Below are 20,087 nucleotides of genomic sequence, written 5' to 3'. Positions count from 1 at the left end.
GTTCCATTAGCTTTCTTCCACTTAGTAGCAAAGACGTTCTTTACTGACCACCAAATAAACCACAGGGTGTGTACAAGCATCAAGAGTGCCCAGTGAGGAGTGTTTTTCTCTGGGACTCAGCCAACCGCCCCACCTGACACACAGTAGTCTCTGGCCTAGGAGCACAGGACAGGTGCTCAGGTACAGGCAGACTCCTGGTGTGGCCTCGCCTTGTGGGGGACGAGAGGGCCTGTGCCAGGGTCCACCTGCCAGGCCCACACTGTCTCCCTCTGACCTGGCCTCCTCCCCAATGCCCTGGGGCTGGCCAGCTCCAGGGGTCCACGACTCCCCCTGGCCTCCTGCAGTTCAGCCCACTCTAACCTACCCCCACTCCCTCAGAGCCCCTCGCTCAGCATCCTCCTCTTCCTCTATTTCCCAGAGTCATTAGAGATTTCTGTCCTCAGCCCTCAAGTCCCCTGCCCTGTCCTCCAGGGGCAGCCCCAGCTGAGACCTCCAGGTGTGCCCTCCCCACCCAGTGGCTCTGCAAGCTGCTCAGCAGTCCTTGGTGATGGTGCACTGGCCTGTCTTTTGTGCTTCCTGCTGTGTCACCCATTGCTCCCAAAGCATGCGGCCCACTTGCTGGCCAAGTGCTCGAGGTGGTCAGCACCTAGACAGTGCTCCTCTCCCCTCCCTCCCCACTTCCTGGGGACTCCCCTAGGACAACGTGCACCCTTTCCTATGGGATAAAGCACCAAAGGCCCCACATCCCCCACCCATTAAGAGTCCCATTCTACCTGTCCAGCAACCCTACTTCTACCCGCAGGTCCCAGGGCACATCTGGAGCTCAGCCACCCCAGGAACTTGCAGGAACTCACTATCAAGGAACACAGGTTAGCAGTGGCCCCAGGCAGGTGGCAGAGATCAGGCCCTGCACCAGCCTCCAGAGAACTTCAGCACTTAGGAAAGGCGTGAGAGGACCAGAGAAGATCGCCTAGCACAGGCTGGGCACACTCAAAGCAAGAAGGATGCCAGTGTGAGCAGAGGCCAGGTGTGTCCCTGGGCAGTGAGACCCCCGCCCTGACTGCACAATCTGTGACCTCCACTTGAGGTCTGGGGGCCAGACCTTGGTCTTGAGCCCAGCTGGGCCCCTCTACCTCTGCAGAAAGCAGGCACAGGACCGTCAGGCCACCAGACTCCTAAGGGTCAGACACCCATATCCTCGGCCAATGGGCAAGTGTGCCCGCAGTGCACAGAGGACCTGCCAGGTCTGCATGGAGCCTGGGGCCCACATTACTGTTATCTGGGAGCTCCTGTTGGTGGGAGAGACAAGGTGAGGCCGGGGCCAGCAGCATAAGATGGGCAGTGCCTACAGCAGAGAGGTGAGCGGGACAGTCCCACCCTATGAGCTGGAAGCCAGGTGCTGGGAGAAGGTGGCGGCTGAGATCACCTGATATGCAGCCCCTACACAGTCCTATAAGCAGTGCACCTCACAGCGGGCAAGCCCAGAGTGGAGGCTGCAGACCTGGGCCCAGAACTGCAGGTCAACCTGAGAGTACAACTTCCAAAGGCTCCATTTCTCCTTCACATCCCCCCAGAGGAGCAGAAAACACAGGAGGATGAGCTCAGCTCAGAACACAGGTTCCAGGTGCTGCAGAAAGCGATGCCAGAGTCATCCGGTGCCCCCACAGCCACCCCACCTGCAGCTTCCTCACCTGGGGGGCCCCTCACTTCAAGCCCCGCGGTCCTGAGACACGATGTAGGCCCCAGGGCAAGGCTAGGGCTTGTGTGGGGAGCAGGACGGAGAGGCAACCCCCAGACTGTACCAGGTGTTCTTTAATGACACTTCAAGGGGCTGATTAAACAGCAAACAGCTTGGCAAGGCCCTGGGATGTGGCGTGGGCATGTGCGTCTTGTGCCAGTCTGGCCCCAGCACAGCCCCTTTCTCCAGTGGCTCCTGGCGTAGTCAACAGCTTTGGCCCGGGCCTGGGCCCCGAGAAGGCTGGAGTCCTCTGCTGGGTGTACAGCTGCCCTGCAGGCTCCATGAAGCGTCTATGGGCCCAGCCCAGGCCTGGCTCTAAAAGAAGTCTGAGGCTTTGCGCCGGGCAGGGAGCTGCAGCAGGTTGTCCGTGATGGAGGCCGGGTCCTGCGTGAGAGGGGTGCGTGTGGCAGAGCCAGGCGCTGGTGTGCTTGTGGGAGTCTGTAGCCCACTGGCCGGGGTCTTGAGGTGGGTGGAGCGTGCTGGGGATGGTGTGTAGCTGGCCCGCAGGGCTCGGTCCGTGTACTTGCTGGCCGTCCTGCTCACAAGGCGCTGTAGGGCTGGGGACATGGCTGGGTTCAGGCCTTTGGGACTGAGGCTGGGGTGAAGGGATGGACGAGAGAGGCAGGGTTAGGTGGGCTGAGAGCTGCTGGCAGCAGGGCCTCCCTCAGCTCCCAGGAAGAGCCTGGGCAGAGACACAGTCACTCTGAGCTGAGGAGGACGGCACTGCCGGCATGGTGGCAAATGCGGGGGATCCCTGAGGTCAAACAGCAGCACTCAGGTCAAACCTGAGGTCAAACAGCAGCACTGCCCTTGGCTGTGGGGGCTGGGGTGGACCCCCACCCCTCTCCAAGGGGAACGATGACCATCTCCACAGGGCTGATGAAAGCTCCCAGCAGGACCACATGCCTAAAGATGCCTCTTAGGGATGGGCCGAAGAGGACGCGGAGGAAGAGAAGATGGAGGGGGCCTCTCATCCTGTCCATGTGTGGCCGTGCTCTGGATAGAGGAGCTGCCACAGTACCCACTGCAGAACCCCGCGGACCTGCCCTGAACTCTGCCGCATGGGCCATGCCTCCACACCATCAGGGCAGGGGCCAAGCAGGAGCAGGCCAGAGCCACCCTCACACTTCCCCACCAGCCAGGCGGCCCCTCACCTGGCCAGATTCTCTGTCACTCTCCGCAAGGCTTCCTGCTTCTTGGCCCGGTTCTTGGCGGCAGCCTCGTTGGCCATCTTCAGCCCCAGCCGCTCCCTGCGGCCCGGCTCCAGGATCTACAAGGTAGCAAGCGTGTGGGTAGCTGTGCCAGGCCTGCCACATGCCCGGCAGCCCCTCACACAGAAAGCCACTGTGGTGGCTGTCAGCCTCTCTTTGTTGCCTACAAAACCCCCACAACCCACCATCACCTCCCACTAAAAGCCCCTGGAAAGCCCCCAACCCCGCCTGACCTGCCCAGGGCCCAGCACTCCTCACCTGTCTTCCTGTTCCTCCCAAAGCTATGCCCTCTGACAATCTCTCAGGAAAAAGAGGTCTGTTTTAACGTCTCCCTGATTATCAGAGTGAACATCTGTCTTTATCGGCACTCTGTATTTGGGCGCTTCCCCGTGTGTCTGTGGCCTATTTTGCTCTCAAGGGGCTCATTTTCCTTTTCTGCTGCTGTCACTCAGAAGACCCTCACGAAGACCCTAGGTCAAGTCAACTGCGCTACACCATGCATATGTGTTTTCAGTTATTTGAACTTGTTTCATTTATAACATTTTCTGTTGTATTTGTTATTTTCATCTGTGATTTCTTCCTTTGCTTTTATGTTTAGAAAGTCCTTCCTAACTTAAGATTAGACTACAGGCTGGGAGTGGTGGCTCATACCTGGAACCCCAGCACTTTGGGAGGCCAAGGCAGGAGGATCACTTGAGCTCAGGCATTGGAGACCAGTCTGAGCAACATGACGAGACCTCTTTTCTACACACACACACACAAAATTAGCTGGGTGTGGTGGTGTGTGCTGTTAGTTCCAGCTACTCAGGAGACTGAGGCTGGAGGGTCACTTGAGCCCAGGAGCTCAATGTTACAATGAGCTATGATTGCACCACTGTTCTCCAGCCTGGGCAACACAGTGAAACCCTGTCTGTTTAAAATAAATAAATAAATAAATAAATAAAGGTGAGGCACGGTGGCTCACACCTGTAATCCCAGCACTTTGGGAGGCTGAGGTGGGTGGATCACAAGATCAAGAGTTCGAGACCAGTCTGGCCAACATGGTGAAACCCCATCTCTACTAAAAATACAAAAATAAACCGGGCATGGTGACGCATGCCTGTAATCCCAGCGACTCGGGAGGCTGAGGCAGGAGAATCACTTGAACCCAGGAGGTGGACGTTGCAGTGAGCCAAGATCGCGCCACCACACTCCAGCCTGGGCAACAGAGCGAGACTCCATCTCAAAAAAAAAAAAAATCAAACTAAATACTCGCCACTATTTTCTTCTAGTTGTTTTATGGTTATTGTTTTTACATGTAACCTTTTCACCTTTCCAGAATGTATGCTGCTACACATCCTAAGGACCCAGCTTCCTTCATTTCTAAATACTCTGCTATTCAGTGCAATTTGAGTTGCCATCTTTATCAAGCCCTAAATTCTGACTTGGATCATGATTTCAGAATTTCCATTGGCCTGGAGACTCGGGAAGCAGTGGCGGGCGCACCTCGGAAGCACCTCAGCCCTTGCCTTATACTCTCACATTTGACAGCACAGCATCCTCTTCATTATCCCTCTCGCACGTCTGCCTTGGTTATCCTTGCATCCCAGACAATTCAGAACCAGAGTAACCAAAACCTCTCCCCATGTTTTGTCTGGACATGGGTTACCTCTACTAAGTACTCTGGGGAAAGCCCCGCAGTGGTACGGGGAGGCCTGTTGCATCTGACCCAGCCCACGAAGAGCCTCCCCTGGTTTGTGCCGGCTCTCACACACTCCACCCTGACCACTCCTACAACACGAGGCTTGAGCCGTGTCATCCAGCATGCCCCAGTCATGTTCTGTAACTAGGGGCGTTCCTCTGCAAGCACACGGCCGTGTCCCATGGTCCTCAGGCCTGCAGAGCTCCTGATGTGCCTGTGACTATCCTGCCTCACTCATGAACAGCACTTGGCCTCCAGGATCCAGAGGGCCCAAGCCACTCCCTGCCTTGGTGTCTCAGCCCTCACACCCCCAAATCCCTCTGTGACAGGTCCACCCACCCACACCTGCCTTCGGTGCCCTGGCAGAAAAGCCAATACTCTGCCTGTCAGCAGCTGGGGGCCGATCCCAGTGCTCAGTCCTGAGCCACAGGCACTCAGGGCTCTAGAGGTGTCCACCCCGGTCATACACGGTTCCCCCATCACCACCACCCACCTTGAAAGCTGGGCCCGGTGTCCTGTCCACGTAGGGGGTTTCCGGCCCTTCAACTCTCAACGGTGTGTTCTCAACCTCCCCCCAGGTCATCACTGGGGACTCGTTCACACCTGCAAATAAAGAGCCCAAAACCATCTCAGGCCAGAGGACTCCCCACCACCCTCCCCTCCAGTCACAGCCTGTTCACCCAGTGTGCATCCCTGCTAACACGAAGGCAGGCAGCGAGCCCTCTCTCCTTCCCCAGGACTCTGGAACCCTGGTACCTCCCTCCTCCGAAAGGGAAATGCCAAGTTCCTAGCAGGCCCGAGGTAGGCTCAAGGCCCTACAGCCATGTGCTTAGCCTATGAGCCTCTGGGAGGTCTCCCCCAGCCATGCAGGAGGACTTCCAGGGCTCCCAAACCTCCTAGAACCCCAGGCAAACCTGTGGTGCCTTCATATGCCCTGGCCTGTGACACAGCACCAGCACCCAAAAACACAGAGGCCAGTGTGCAGGAGGGGCACCCACGCATGCCACGGGACCACCTGAGTTTCACCTGCCCCCTGAGGTGCCAAGCCTCCCTCCCTGCAGTGCTAGGTAGACTTAGACTCATAAGCACTGTGCACACACCCCCACCTGCTGACATCACAGTAAGGACCAGGACAGGACACATCACCCCAAGATGTCTCGGGTCAGGTCTGCCTGAGAGTCCAGCCCGCCCACGGCTCCAAGCAGCCTGGACACCTGGCCTCTAAGGCCTTGTACAGACAGGAGACCAGGTCCCCGAGTTACACAAGCTGTGGGGCAGGCCAGGTGGAGGCTGAGAGTGGCCAGGGCTGACTGAGAAGCCCACCTCTCCCAGGGGGGTCCCAGCAGTAGGCCCACTTGCCAGTGGGCACTTTTCTCACCAGGGGCAGGAGAAGGAGTGGCAACAAATCCAAATCCACCCACTCGAGGGGACTCCTGGGGGATCAGCTCCTTGCCATCGGGGCCCACCTTGCCCTGTTTGTGCTGGAACAAGCAGAGAGGCTGGCATCAGGGGGACTGCAGCCCACGCTCGACAGCGGGCTAGTGGGCAAACACGTGGGAACATGCTGGAAACACTTCCTCTCCTCAAGGCAAGGCTGGGGCTCTGGGGCTGGCGGCCTTCTTGGAGAAAGAGAGGGAGGGCCTCTGCCTCAACCGCCCCGAAGACCTTGAGGGCCTGTCAAAGTGGGCACCCGAGTGAGGGAAGCCCCTCCTCCCATCCAGGGAGGTGCCAGGGCTCAGCTCCAGCTGCGCCTATCCCAAAGATTCCAGAGGATGCTGACGTCAGGCCCCTGCAGGGGGCAATGCTGACGACAGACAAGACTTGTGCTCTAGTCTCTTCCTGCCTTCCCCACTTCAACCCTGTGATCACCACAGTCACTGTCAGAGAGTGTCCACTCATCTTGCTCCCAGACTCAGAAAGCCTCTGCTCTCTGCCCACCAAGGGCCTGTCCCACCCCAGCCACCTCCCGGGACTGGGCTCCCTCTGCTGCTCGCTGGCTTCCCTGCCCCCCATGTGCGCGTGCAGCGGCCAGCCTGGACTCACTCCCAGCAGCCCCTTTTCTCTCATGCCCCTGCCATCAAGGGAGCTGGCACAGATCTGGACCTACAGAACGTGTGTGACCAAGGCAGTGTTCAATGGAAGCCCACTGGGGCTGAGGAAAGACTCAGGACCCTGCCGCACAGGGCCGCAGATGGTTCCACTCACTGAGCTCCGCCAAGCTCAAGGACATGGGAGAGATTGTGCCTGCCCCCAGGCAGCCCTGCCCCGCCTGACGCATGTGACCCTGCTGACCCTCCACTCACCTGGGCATTGAGGGCGGCAGCCTGCTGGAGCTGGCACCTGCTCAGGGCTTGGCTGAAGGGGTCCCTAAGGAAACGCGTGTTCTTATGCACCACCTGCCGGGGCTTCTTAAACAGCTGCTCCTCATCAGGGACACCTGGCAGACGAAGCAAAGGTAGCAGCAGGTGTCAGAAAGGCAGCAGCCTAAGGAGCATGAGGAGCTTGCTTCTCGGCCAAGTCACTCCCAGATGAACAGAAGCACTGAGCAGAACGCAGGCCCTGGTGCCGCTGGAGAGGGCCTCACTCACTGCTGACCTCACACAGACCTGTCCACTCTGAGACAGACCAGTACCCCTCGGGGGCCCAAACTCCAAGGGGGCACAGACATACACACCTGGAAGGCTGCTCCAAACACAGAGCCAGACACACGCAGCTCGACCCAACACCTCCCCATCTGGCTGCCAGGCCCGCTGCTTACCCTCTGGATAGTACATGAGGGAATTCTTGGCCTTGTACTTCCAGGTCTCCACACCAGCCTGGCTGCTCTCGATGGCCTGGTGCTCTGCTGACGGGAGTTCAAGATTATCTTTCTGCCTCTGCAATCACATGGGGAAAAGTGATGGTCAGAGATGCCCCTGGGCATTGTACCCATGGCCCTGGGGCTCCCCCAACCACCACAGAGGGTGCCTATGCCTATGTGACACCCAAGACCCCAGAGATACCTTCTCAAACTCCTCCTCAGCCTGGTAGAGCCAAGCGTGGCGTGCCCGGCTCCTCTCCTTGGCCACCTCCATGATCTCCTGGAAGGAGGCATTGTCCTCACTCGTGTAGCGGCTCAGGAAGACATCTAGGCTGGGCAGTGGCTCCTTCTCCTCCTCCTCTCCAGCCTCTCCTGCTTAGGGGTTGCGGGAGGAGGAACACAGCACCCTTTGCAGTCAGGAAAGAGGACGACACCCAGGCCCAGGAATCACAGCCCCCAACATGCAGTGCTGGAATCCTCTCCCCTGGTCCTGGCTTCTGCCCATGAGAGCCCACACTGCCAAGGACTCCCCATGGGGGCAGAATCCGCCCACTCTGACTGCCCAGAGAGCCTTCAAGTGGTGCCCTACAGATGCAGGGCCAGCTCCGCTCACGTGCTGGATGCCAAGGGAATTACATAGTCTGATTCAGACAGGAGGGAACAACACAGGTGTTACAGCAAGAGCTCGTGATCACGGGCAGGCTCCTCCCCGACCAAAGTGGTGCCAGTCCTGTGGGATGTACCTCCAAATCCTCAGGGGGCTCTCCCTCACTCCCTAGGATTTCCTTACTATAACCACTCTTCTCTTCCTGGTACCTATACTACAGGTGGGTGGTCATCGCCTAATCATCCTGACCTGAGAGCCAGCCCCAATTCCAGGGACCCCATATGACCTGGTCCTCTGGATGGGGCCTCACAGGTGCTAAGCCACAATCCCAAACACCTCGACACCAACCCTGCCACCATGGAAAGTGGTACCCCCACTGAGGTGGTGCCCTGGTGCTGCGTGTGGTGGTGCAAACTTCAGTGGGGCCACCTGGAGAGCTTTGCCTTCGAGTCCAGTGACAGTCCTGACCACCTGCTACACGCGAGGCTATGCACAAGGCACAGTGGCTACAAGTTCAAGACCCAAGGGATGAGGACAGGGGTCAGAGAGATAAGAAGTGAAACCCCATTCATCTCAGAGAGATAAGAAGTGAAGCCCTGACCATCGCTGAGACCTGCAGAAGTGACTGCCTTTCTGAGCCTCACCTTCCTCACCTGTAAATGCGATGATGGCGCCTACCACTTAGGTTCTGAAAAGGATTCCTATATTTACTGGCATGTAGGTGTATAGGTATTGACAATCTACAGATTGGCTATGTATGATGGCTCACACTTGTAATCCTAGCACTTTGGGAGGCTGAGGTGGGAGGATCACCTGAGCTCAGGAGTTCAAGACCAGCCTGGGCAACATAATGAAACCTCATCTCTATAGGAAAAAAAAAAGGAAGAAAAAATCTACAAATTGTCCTGCGATGCACAAGCTACATTTTCAAGTTTCAAGGACAACAAGGACTGTGTTAATGGCCGAAAAAGCTGGATTGTAAAGCAAAAAATATCACATTTGTGCAAACATACAACACATCTGTGCTGTTCCAGCACACTGGAGTCTAGAAACTGATAGGAAAGAGCGTCTCATTCGTCTATACGTGCACTGATGTTCTACTAGTGATTAAAAGAGGGCCTGACCATGCGGAAGTCCCATGGCGTGCACAACACTTACATTCAACAGGACTCGGAGTGCCCTTCCCTAAACGGACTCCCCCATCAAGTCACGATGTTACCATACACACCTGTGTGTCCCAGCAAACATGCTGAAGATGACAACTTTCATCTGTTCCACATGTACCTGTACAAGGCCCACAGTACCACGTGTGCTGTTCCCAACACAGCATACAGATGAAAGCAAAATAACGCTTCTGCTCTTGTGCAAGGGATGCCAATTAGGGAAAGGGACCATAAATAGTAATCCCTTTAAAATGTTATGTCTTGGCCAGGCGCGGTGGCTTACACCTGTAATCCCAGCACTCTAGGGGGCCAAGGCAGGCAGATCACACGGGGGCAGGTGTTCGAGACCAGCCGGGCCAATGTGGCAAAATCCCGTCTCTACTAAAAAATACAAAAATTAGCCAGGTGTGGTGGCGGGAGCCTATAATCCCAGCTATTTGGGACGCTAAGGCAGGGAGAATTGCTTGAACCCGGGAGGTGGAGGTTGCAGTGAGCTGGGATCACACCATCGCACTCCAGCCTGGGTGACAGAGCGAGACTCTGTGTCAAAAAATAAAATATAAAGTAAAATAAAATAAAATAAAATGTCTTGTGATGAAAAACCAAAGCCAGGCTGGAAGCCACAGAGCACCAGTGGTGTTGTGACTTTACAGTGGCAGGTCAAGAAAGGCTTCTCTGAACAGGTAACATCTATGCAAAGATCTATAGAAAGAAAAACAGCGAGTCATGCAGTTATCTGGGAAGTGACCAACATGAAGGAAACAAATGGAGAGGCCCTGAGGCGTCTTCAGGATAGTGACAAAAGGGGCCTTCCAACATCCATGAAGCCCACAGGGCAGGGCTGGAACACAGCAGAAAAGCCAGTGAGAGTTGGTGGGAGTCTCATTTCACAGAGGCGAGTCACGTGTGGGAGCTGGACCCAGATGTTTTACCAGTTAGACCAACGTCCTTTGACTTTACAGGCTGCTATTTAGGCAAGACCCCTCAAGAACAAGATGTGACCTGCAGCCCTCTGGAGCACCCCCTGAGGGCCTCACAGGCTAAGATGCCCAGGCAATCCTGACCAGGTGACTGAAAGAGGGCATCCTCACTCACCATCCTCCGGGCCTCGGCCGTGGGGCCTGGGCTTGTTGCCCACCACTCCAGTGCCTGCATGCACCTCAGGGGTTTCAAACGTGGCTGGAGTCACATCTAAGGGAGGAGAGGGGGATGAGAATTAGAGCAGCCTGAAGCAACAGTTCAGCAGGCTTTCCCCTCTCCACGACCCACAGGGTCCTCATACAGGGCGGCGGGGGCTCCCGGGACATCTTGCCCAAGGCAGAGCCGAATTTGATGGCAATCTGACGCATCCGTTCCAAGTCTCCATTCTCCTCGGCTTCCAGGTACTCCTTCTGTGCCTGGAGCTTCTCCACATCAGGAAAGAAATCCCTCTGGATGACTGTCTGGAGGCCCTGCAAGGAGAGATCAGAAGGAAGGTCAGAGGCTGGGCACAGTGGCTCATGCCTGTAATTCCAACACTTCAGGAGGCCAAGGCAGGTGGATCACGAGGTCAGGAGTTCCAGACCAGCCGGGCCAACATGATGAAACCCCATCTCTACTAAAAATACAAAAAATTAGCCGGCGTGGTGGCAGGCGCCTGTAGTACCAACTACTTGGGAGGCTGAGGCAGCAGACACTTAAACCCGAGAGGTAGAGGTTGCAGGGAATCAAGATCATGCCCCTGCACTCCAGCCTGGGTGACAGAACAAGACTGTCTCAAAAGAAAAAAAAAAGAAAGTTGGAGTTACGTCTGGGCACTCCTGCCTCACAGTCCACTCCTTCAAATTCTGCTTCCCCAGTGATTGGGACTGGCTTGAGGGAGCTTGAGGGCACTTTCTAGCCAGGTTGAGCATCCCATATGGTTGCCATGCTGCAACCTCTAACATCACTAAACACTCTTCTGATGTCCGTGAAACTCTTCTCTCTTGCCCTTGCTAACTGGTCATTCTCATTCTCCATTGTTGGCTCCCCACCAGCCAGACCAACGTGGGTGTTGTCACTTTCATTCCACACATGACTTTCTATCTCCAATCTAAACCTTCTTCCTGGCGGGACATGGTGGCTCACGCCTGTAATCCCAGCACTTTGAGAGGCTAAGGCGGGCGGATCATCTGAGGTCAGCAGTTCGAGATCAGCCTGGCCAACATGGTGAAACCCTGCCGCTACTAAAAATACAAAAATTAGCTAGGCGTGGTGGGTAGTCCCAACTACCCGGCAGGCTGAGGCAGGAGCGAGACTCCGCCTCAAAAAATAAAATAAAAATAAACCTTTTTCCTGAGTAACTTCAGCCAGTCACTAGCACCGGCTGAGATTCCCAAGTCTGCACCTCCAGCCAGACACTGCTCCCGAGCTGCCTATTTGGGCACCCAACCGTCCGTTAAAGCCACCCATCTACATATCCCAAAAGGTGTCCCGAATTAAACAGGTCTAAAACCAAACTGACTTCCACCAATCCCCGTTTCAGCTCCTCCTTCTGTGAGCTTGTGGTGGGGCGACGGAGGTCCACTCACTCGAGATGCTGTCACAACTGCAGGCTTCTTCCTGGAACCCCAGCATTCATACTTGCTGCCACCGCTCTTTAGAAAGCCCTCTTTGCCACCATCCTTCCAGTGTGTCAAACTCTTACACTTTAACAGAAAATCTTATTTCCCTGACCCCCGTCCCATAGAAAGAGCCGCTCCCTCTTTTCCCTGACAACACGGTTACAGCCTCTTCCACCACAGACGTCTTCCTCTGCCCTATTTACTTGACTCGTGGGACCGTCCACACCCCAAGGGCAGGGACTCCGGCTCCTCCACTTCCAAGAGGAGACGGAGCATCAAGACCCGAGAGAGGGAACCCGAGGGGAGCGTGAAGCAGGGGAGGGGCCCAGAAGTCTCCGGCGTCCGCACCGAGGTCGTACCTCGATATACTCTTCCTCGTCCAGGACCCGCTGCTTGCTCGTCGCAGCCCCAGCCTCTCCCGCCTCGCGCTTCCTCGGGGGCCTGGACGCGGCGGGGAGCAACAAGAAGAAGCTGATGCACCCGGGGTCTCCATCGCTATCCCAGGAAAAAGCTGGGGCGCCCCAGGCGCGTAACAGGGTGGAGGGAGCGGGATTGCATCATTTGCGCAGGCGCCTCCAATAGTTGGCCAATGGAAAAGCTGTGGCTCTAGGAAGCCAGCCCGCGCTCCGTACTGACGTCACTATAAATGCTAGACATTATGGGAGTTGTAGTCTTTGTCCTGCCCCGCGCTATTCATGCTTGTCAATGCTGTGAACACGAGGTGGTGCTGTGGAGGTGGCGGGGGTCGGGTGCTATGGGACGTGTTCTTCACGCGAAAAATTCTAGCTTTACGGTGCCCGAAGGCCTTAGAATTCTAATTTCCCACAAGTAAGAACTATGTATGCTTCGAGATTATTCAACAAAAATACACACGAGGAAATGTGTTTATATAGGAGTTTCAAGCTTTATGCAAAAAAACGGCCTTAAAACAATTTTTTTTTTTTTTTGAGACGGAGTTTCGCTCTCGTTGCCCAGGCTGGAGTGCAATGGTGCGATCTCGGCTCACCGGATTTCCCGGGTTCAAGGGATTCTCCTGCCTCAGCCTCCCGAGTAGCTGGGATTACAGGCATGGGCCACCACGCCCGGTTAATTTTGCATTTTTAGTAGAGACAGGTTTTCTCCATGTTGTTCAGGCTGGTCTCTGGATCACAGGCGTAAGCCACCACGCCCGGCCAAAACAATCTTTTTTTATAGCTATCTAACAAAAGATAAAAGAAAGAACAAGACAGTGGATCAATTAAGAAATGTCTGGCCGGGCGCGGTGGCTCAAGCCTGTAATCCAGCACTTTGGGAGGCCGAGACGGGCGGATCACGAGGTCAAGAGATCGAGACTATCCTGGCTAACACGGTGAAACCCCGTCTCTACTAAAAAATACAAAAATCTAGCCGGGCGAGGTGGCGGCGCCTGTAGTCCCAGCTACTCGGGAGGCTGAGGCAGGAGAATGGCGTAAACCCGGGAGGCGGAGCTTGCAGTGAGCTGAGATCCGGCCACTGCACTCCAGCCTGGGCGACAGCGCGAAACTCCGTCTCAAAAAAAAAAAAAAAAAAAAAAAGTCTAAAGATTATTCTGTAATCCCAGCACTTTGAGAGGCCAAGACGGCGGATCACCTGAGGTCAGGAGTTCCAGACCAGCCTGGCCAACAAGATGAAACCCGATCTCTACTAAAAACACACAAAAGGCCTGGCGTGCTGGCTCACCGCCTGTAATCCCAGCGCTTTGGGAGGCCAAGGCGGGCGGATCACGAGGTCAGGAGATCGAGACCATCCTGGCTAACATGGTGAAAACCTGTCTCTACTAAAAAATACAAAAAAAAAAAAAAAAAGCCGGGAGTGGTGGCTGGCGCCTGTAGTCCCAGCTACTCGGGAGGCTGAGGCAGGAGAATTGCTTGAACCCAGGAGGCACTTGAATCCTGAGGCAGGAGAATGGTGTGAACCCAGGAGCAGAGGTTGCAGTGAGCCAAGATCGCGCCACTGCACTCCAGCCCGGGGAACAGAGCAAGACTCCGTCTCAAAAAACAAAAACAAAAAAAACATGCACACACACCAAAAATTAGCTGGGCATGGTGGTGGAGTCCCAGCTACTCAGGAGGCTGAGGCTGGAGAATCACTTGAACCCAGGAGGCAGAGGCTACAGTGAGCTGAGATCACACCACTGCACTCCAGCTTGGGCAACAAGAGCGAAACTCTGTCAAAAAAAAAAATTACTGGGCCGCCAAATGCCATAGTGGGCTTCCCAGAAGAGGGATAATTCTCATTCAAGGCCAGGCACGGTGGCTCATGCCTGTAACCTCAGCACTTTGGGAAGCACAGGCAGGTGGATCACTTGAAGTCAGGAGTTTGAGATCAGCCTGGCCAACATGGTGAAACCCCAACTCTACTAAAAAAAAAATATATATATATATACATATATACACACACACACACACACACACAATTAGCTGGGTGTGGTGGTAGGTGCCTGTAGTCCCAGCTACTTGGGAGGCTGAGGCAGGAGAATCACTCGAACCCAGGAAGCGGAAACTGCAGTGAGCAGAGATTGTGCCACTGCACTCCAGCCTGGGTGACAGAGTGAAACTCTGTCAAAAAAAAAAAAAAAAATTAACATTCAAGTGGACCAGAAAATTTAAGGAATTTCTTCCCAAACGGAAGATGTGAATTATGTCAGACAAATAAATTCTGCCCTGGAACAATTTAATACGACTTTGCTTTTGCAACATACAGGCATACCTTCATTCACTGAAGTGCAGTGTGCTGCTGCCCTGGCAGAAGTGACAGTGCAATGGGTGAGACACAGAGACACTTGTTAGATCATCACACAAACAGGTGTAAAATTGCAGCTGTGTCCTTGCAAGAAAAGAGTTTGTATTTGGGGAATCTTGACCTAGTTTGGGAGGTCAGAGAAGTTTCCCCAGGCAGAAAGTGATTGCAGATTCAAAAGATGAACAAACAGGCAGTGGTCAGGTGGAAAGAGCATGTGCAAAGGCCTAGTGGTGGGAGGGAGCAAGGCAAATTCTCAAGAAGTCCTTTGGAAATGCAGAGTGCAGTGAGGTGTGAGATGATGCCAGAGAGGCAGGGCTAGGCTGCACGAGGCCTTGTGGGGTATGGTGAGATGGTTTGTCTTTATTCTGAATTGAAGGGACAGGCCAGACACAGTGGCTCATGCCTATAATCCCAAAACTTTGGGAGGCCTAGGCTGGTGGATCGTTTGAGGCCAGAAGTTTGAGACCCGCCTGGCCAACATGGCAACACCTCATCTCTACAAAATATTTTTCGAGTTAGCCAGGTGTGGTGGTGCCTACCTGTGGTCCTAGCTACTCAAAAGGCTGATGCGGGAGGATCACTTGAGCCCAGGAGCTGGAGGCTGTAGTGAGCCGTGATCGCACCACTGCACTCCAGCTTGGGTGACGGAGCAAGACCTTGTCTCAAACCAACCAACCAACTGACAAAAAAGCAGAGCCAGTGTGGGTGCAGGTGGACAAGACTGGAGACAGTTGCAGTGGTCAAGGTGAGAGGTGACGGTGGCTTACATCAGACTGGTGCAGTTAGAGCTGAAGAGATTCTGGGATTTATTGATAAACAGTAAAATTGACTTCCTGTCAGCCTGGGTATAGTGGATGACCAGGAGAGGGAGGGGTCCAGTGACTGCTGGCTCTCTGGCTCATGTGCCTGGTTTGCACAGAAGAGCTCACTGTGGACAAGGTGACCTTAAGGAGTCTGTGGGCTTCAAGCAGACAGCTGGAGATAAATATCTGGCTCAGGAGAAGGGCCTGAGCTTGAGATGTAAATGTGGCAGAAAGATGGGAATTGGAGTCCAAGGGTAAAAGATAAATCAGGGAGAGGGTGAAGATGAGAAGTGAGCGCCTGGGTGTGAGCCTGAAGGATGCCTATGTTAACAGCCTGCTGTGGAGGGTCAGCCTGTCAAGGAGCAGCTAGAGCTCAAGGAGCAAATTCAGGAGAGCAACACAGCCACTGAGCCCAGGAAGGTGGCGCTCCACAAGCTCTGATCAGGGCTCCCAATACAATGACAGGTGGCCATTCAACCAAGGAGTGCGAGGGGCTTGGAGCCCGTCAGATGGGAGTGTCCCCACCTGCAAGGGAGCTGACCGGGACACGGACATGTCCACAGGTAGTCTGTTCAGTCTCCAAGGGCAAGACCAGGGTTCAGGGAGAAGGGTTTTGTGACAACCAGCAGTGTGCATGCTAGGGGTGGAGGCGGGGATGCTAGGGACACCCAGCAGTGTCAGGGCAGTTCTGACACCATGCTTGCTTGGTGTTATCCAAGCTGGCCAGCCTTGGGGTGTCCGAGGAGCTGCAGCCCTGGCTTCTGCAGTCCTGCTTTTAGAGATGGATTTCGTCTCCTGCAGGTAGAACTGCCCCATTCCCTGCAGGGCCTGTAAGGAGACAGAACAAGGTGCTCAAGCCAGCTGAAGGGGATGTGAGATGCTTTGGACCCACTGTAGGGCCTACTTGGAGAATCAAAGGCTTCTTTCCATGGTGCCTTTTGCCATGGGCCAGGATAAAGAAGGGGAGGGCAGGCATCTTCCTAGGCAGCAGGGGTGGGGTCTCCCCAATCCAACCTCCTCTTGCCCTACCCTAGGATGGCAGAGATTGCTGTGAGGGAGGCCAACCCCACAGCATGAAAACCCCAGGAGGAAGCAGGGGACCCCCACCCATGGGCAGGTTCACAGTAGCCCAGAGGCCAGGGCTGGACCCCAGGGGCCCAAGACCACCATCCACGGAGCAGTCTCCTCTGCTGGGGAGCACCCTGGTGCAGAGACTGAAGCCTTGCTAAGCTGTGCTCCTCTCAAAGACAGCTATACCCTAAACACCCCTCGCTCCGAAGGAAGGAGAAGGGACAGCTCCTTGTTGGTTGTGAAAGTGGGGCCAAGGTGGACTTGAGACTCTGGGCGGCTTCTGTGGTATCTGAAGTTGCTTGTTTCTCAGTATCAGCGCGAGGCTCAAAGGTGAAGGGACTGGGGAGGGGCTCCTGGAATCGCTCCTGCGACCTTCTTATTCTACAGGTCCAGATACCAAGAGTCAGCCCAGGGCCTGGGAAGCCTGCAACCCCAGGACTGCACAGACACGAATCCCACCCTGCTTCCCGCTGGGGGAGGGCGGGCCAGGTCAAGTTGGGTCAAAGTCCACATTGAGAAGAGGCCAGCATGTCCCAGGGTGCGGAGAGAGGCTCCACTGCGGAAGATTCTGGGTCCAGTGTTGATACGGAGTGGTTCCCCTCCTGGGGTGGAGTTAGTGTCTCTTGGGGTGATGAGGGGGTGAGGAAGCTGCTCTATGCCCCAGCCCACCCCCGAGGGACTCCCCACTCCCACTACCGTGGAACACCATGCACCGGGGGCCCTGGGCTGGGGTCCTTCCTTCCCAGCGAGGAGTGTTTAGGGTACAGCTGTCTTTAGGTTACGATCTGCAGGAGGCAAGGGCTGTGGAGACGAGCAGAGCAGACGGGTGTACACTCCCAGTTCCTTTTCGGGTAGATCTGTCTTCTCTCAGCGCCAACTCCAAAGATCCCAAAAAGGGTGGCCGAGCCCAGGGGCAGCTCCTAGAGTCGTCAGCAGCTCCCCTTGGAGGACTTCTTGACGCCGGGCAGGAGCCTCGCGGAAGCCGACGCGCGCTTCTGGTGTCGCCATTTGGCCCGGCGGTTCTTGAACCAGACCTGGGAATGGGGAGCATGTTGAGCCCCAGCCCAGGTCCCGCGTCCCACCGGCTCCCAAGGCTCCCACAGGGACCGGCAAGGGAGCTTCGCGACGGGGCGTGGGCGGACGGCGCTGCAGAGCCGGCAAGCGGCAGCCGCTGCGCGCCACCTGCTCTTATTCGCTGCGGACAGACTCGGTGGGTCTGAACGCGAGATGGGAACCCCCTTCGTACCCGCCCCAGCCTCCAACTGGCGGCGAACAGGACGCCCCTTCTTGGGTTCAGGGCGCTTCTGAATTTCCCAAATTCCGGACGTGAACGCGCGCCTCTTTCATCATCAGGGTAAAGTGTAAAACAAAAGTAGCCCTCCCGTCCCTTTCCCGCGACACCTGCCCACCCTCACCCGCTCCTCGTCCCCCTGGACGCCCAGCACCGTCCAGGGACCTCCTCCCTCCGGCGCGCCAGGGCGGGGCTTGGGCCGAGGCCGCTTTTGCAAAGGGCGCCCGCCCGCTGAGACCCAATGCAGTGTAGCCGCGGCCCGCGCGCTCTGGGGAGAGGCTGGGCGGGGCACCCACCTCCACGCGCTCCTCGCGAAGGCAGATGCGGCCGGCCAGGCGCTCGCGCGTGCTCACGTCAGGATACTGGTTCTGCACGAAGAGCGCCTCGAGCGCCTGCAGCTGCTCCTCGCTGAAGATGGTGCGGTGGCGCCGCGTGCGCCGCTGCGAACCCGGGCCGACCGGGCCCGGGAGCGCCCCGGACCCTCCAGCTGGCGCACCCAGGGACAAGGGCACCGTGGTTCCCAGCCTCAGCGGCCACGCCAGACGAGCGCCTGTGGAGCGAGGGCGCGGTGAGGCGCCGGACTGGGGCCAAGCTCGGCACCCACAGCGCTGCGCCCCGGGCTCCCCAGCCGGGCCCCGCGCCCCGCCCCGTGCCTACTCACCCAGCCCGGCTGCCGCCGCCGGGGGCCCGCAGGACGCCGCGCGGGGGCTGCAGCAGCAACAGCAGGCGCAGGGCGCAGCCTCCGGCGCCCCGGGCTCCTCTGACTCGGTGGGGCTCTGGCCACCGGCGGGCTGCGGTGGGCAGGCGGCCCGGGCCGGGAGGCTCCGCTCAGGCAGGCTGGAGAGGATGTGCTCGATGGAGAAGGGACAGGGCCGCCCGGGGCCCCGGCGGCTCGCCGCGCCCCCCGCCGCTGCCGCCATGCCCTGCCCGGCCCGGCCGCCGCCGCAGTTGAAATATATACGTCGGGGGGCGGGGGGAGCGCGCAGTAATCTCCGGGCCGGGCGTCCAGTCCACGCGGGTTAATCCCGCAGCGCCGGCCGCGAGCACGCTAATCCTCGACTGCGGCGGCTCTGCCTCGGAGCGCGGGGGCCGGCGGCGCTGCGGGAAGGGCGCCCTGTGCACTCCCCCCACCGCCCGCGTCCTCCTGTCCCACCCGGGCCCACCGCTCGCGCGGTCAGGGCGACCTGCGGGGAAGGGTCGGATGACCGCCTCCCCGCCGACTGCTGGGCCTGGCAGCCGCCCGGAGGGCGCCCGGACCCTGGTAGCCCCCAGAGCGCAGCGGTGCCTCCTGGCCCAGCCTTTGGTGGTCCCCTCCGCCTCGTTCCGCCGGGCCTAGTTCCTCGTCCCCTTTGGGGCCCTACCGTGGCGCCTCAGCACGCCTGCAGAAGCCCAGCCCGGCCGCCCACCCGAAACTCCATGGGGCCCAACACCACCGGCAACCCCACGGTCCCGCCGCGCTGGGTTCCGAACCCGCCCGCTGCCTCGGAGCCAGGGTCTCATGGCCCTGGAGGGCGTGGGAGCGGGGCAGGAAGCCTGGGCTGCCGGGTGCCCCCAGTTCTGCGTCTCCTCACCTGCGTCAAGGAGACCTCCCTGCTCCTTCCAAGGCCCCTCGTCGGTGCTCCGGAGCCGTCCGTCCTCCAGCTTTCCCACTGGACCCAGAATCCCCGCAAAAACATCCAACACTGCACCCCGCCCTTCCTCGCACTGTCACTGCCCCCAGGAGCTGTGGGCTCCCCCTCCTCGCTCTCTGCCCAGGACAGTCCTACTTTGGCCACACCGTCCTCGGTCCCTTCTGCCACAGCGCAGGTGACCCGCACTTGGCTGCATTGTCACCCTCAGTGAAGCGGCTTCGGACAGCGGGACCGTCACTTCAGCTTAAGACCCTCTCCTCTTGACCTCCGAAAATACAGTATGGGACTCAGCACAGAGAAACAGATGGCCTGGCTCATACCGAGTTGTCACTTTCTGGCCGTGTGACTTCCACAGGTGCCTTCAGTCTCTGGGCTTGACTCTCCCAGTCTGTAAACTGTAGTGACTAGGCGTGAGACGGTTACAAGCTGGCCGCCTCCGCAGGGCAATGCGCATTCCTGCGCTCCTCCCGCCGCCAGCCCCTCTGCAAGACTCTTTGCCATCCCGGCTCTGCTATCAGTGAAAGTGCTGTGGACATCGCTGTGACAGAACCTGCTGATTTAATTTCTGTCACAAGAGCTCCCACATAGGGTTCCCAGGGGTTGTTAGTCTGGAGGCTCAGTGATAGAGCTGCCACCTCCTTGAGCAGCTCTGCCAACCCCACACCCACCTCCTGGTGGTAGAATGGCTGCCACAGCCCCACAGTTTTCGTCTCCTCCCATGGCCCTTTGGATGGCCATTGATCCCTTCT

General features: G+C 57.2%; 2 protein-coding genes across 2 annotated transcripts; both read right to left on the bottom strand.

Annotated features, from left to right (window-relative positions):
• Positions 1-1,794: 1,794 nt before the first annotated feature.
• Positions 1,795-12,290, bottom strand: ESS2 (ess-2 splicing factor homolog). The gene is given in 11 exon segments (XM_033232988.1): positions 1,795-2,333; positions 2,893-3,008; positions 5,124-5,233; positions 6,009-6,111; positions 6,934-7,067; positions 7,389-7,506; positions 7,633-7,802; positions 10,296-10,391; positions 10,483-10,651; positions 12,142-12,248; positions 12,251-12,290. Coding segments are annotated over 11 exon segments (1,428 nt in total). The 5' UTR covers positions 12,276-12,290; the 3' UTR covers positions 1,795-2,053.
• A 3,041-nt stretch (positions 12,291-15,331) lies between these two features.
• GSC2 (goosecoid homeobox 2) lies at positions 15,332-18,705 on the bottom strand. The gene is made up of 3 exons (XM_033232989.1): positions 18,369-18,705; positions 18,004-18,257; positions 15,332-17,450 (listed from the first exon to the last, which is right to left on the bottom strand). Exons 1-3 carry the CDS (start codon positions 18,625-18,627, stop codon positions 17,346-17,348), a joined length of 618 nt encoding a protein of 205 aa, XP_033088880.1. The 5' UTR covers positions 18,628-18,705; the 3' UTR covers positions 15,332-17,345.
• Between the last annotated feature and the right edge of the window lie 1,382 nt (positions 18,706-20,087).

Source organism: Trachypithecus francoisi, unplaced genomic scaffold (genome assembly GCF_009764315.1).
Source record: "Trachypithecus francoisi isolate TF-2019V2 unplaced genomic scaffold, Tfra_2.0 Lachesis_group14, whole genome shotgun sequence".
Taxonomy (NCBI): Eukaryota; Metazoa; Chordata; class Mammalia; order Primates; family Cercopithecidae; genus Trachypithecus; species Trachypithecus francoisi.
Note: the sequence above shows the minus strand (reverse complement) of the source record. Positions and strands in the feature narration are given on the sequence as shown.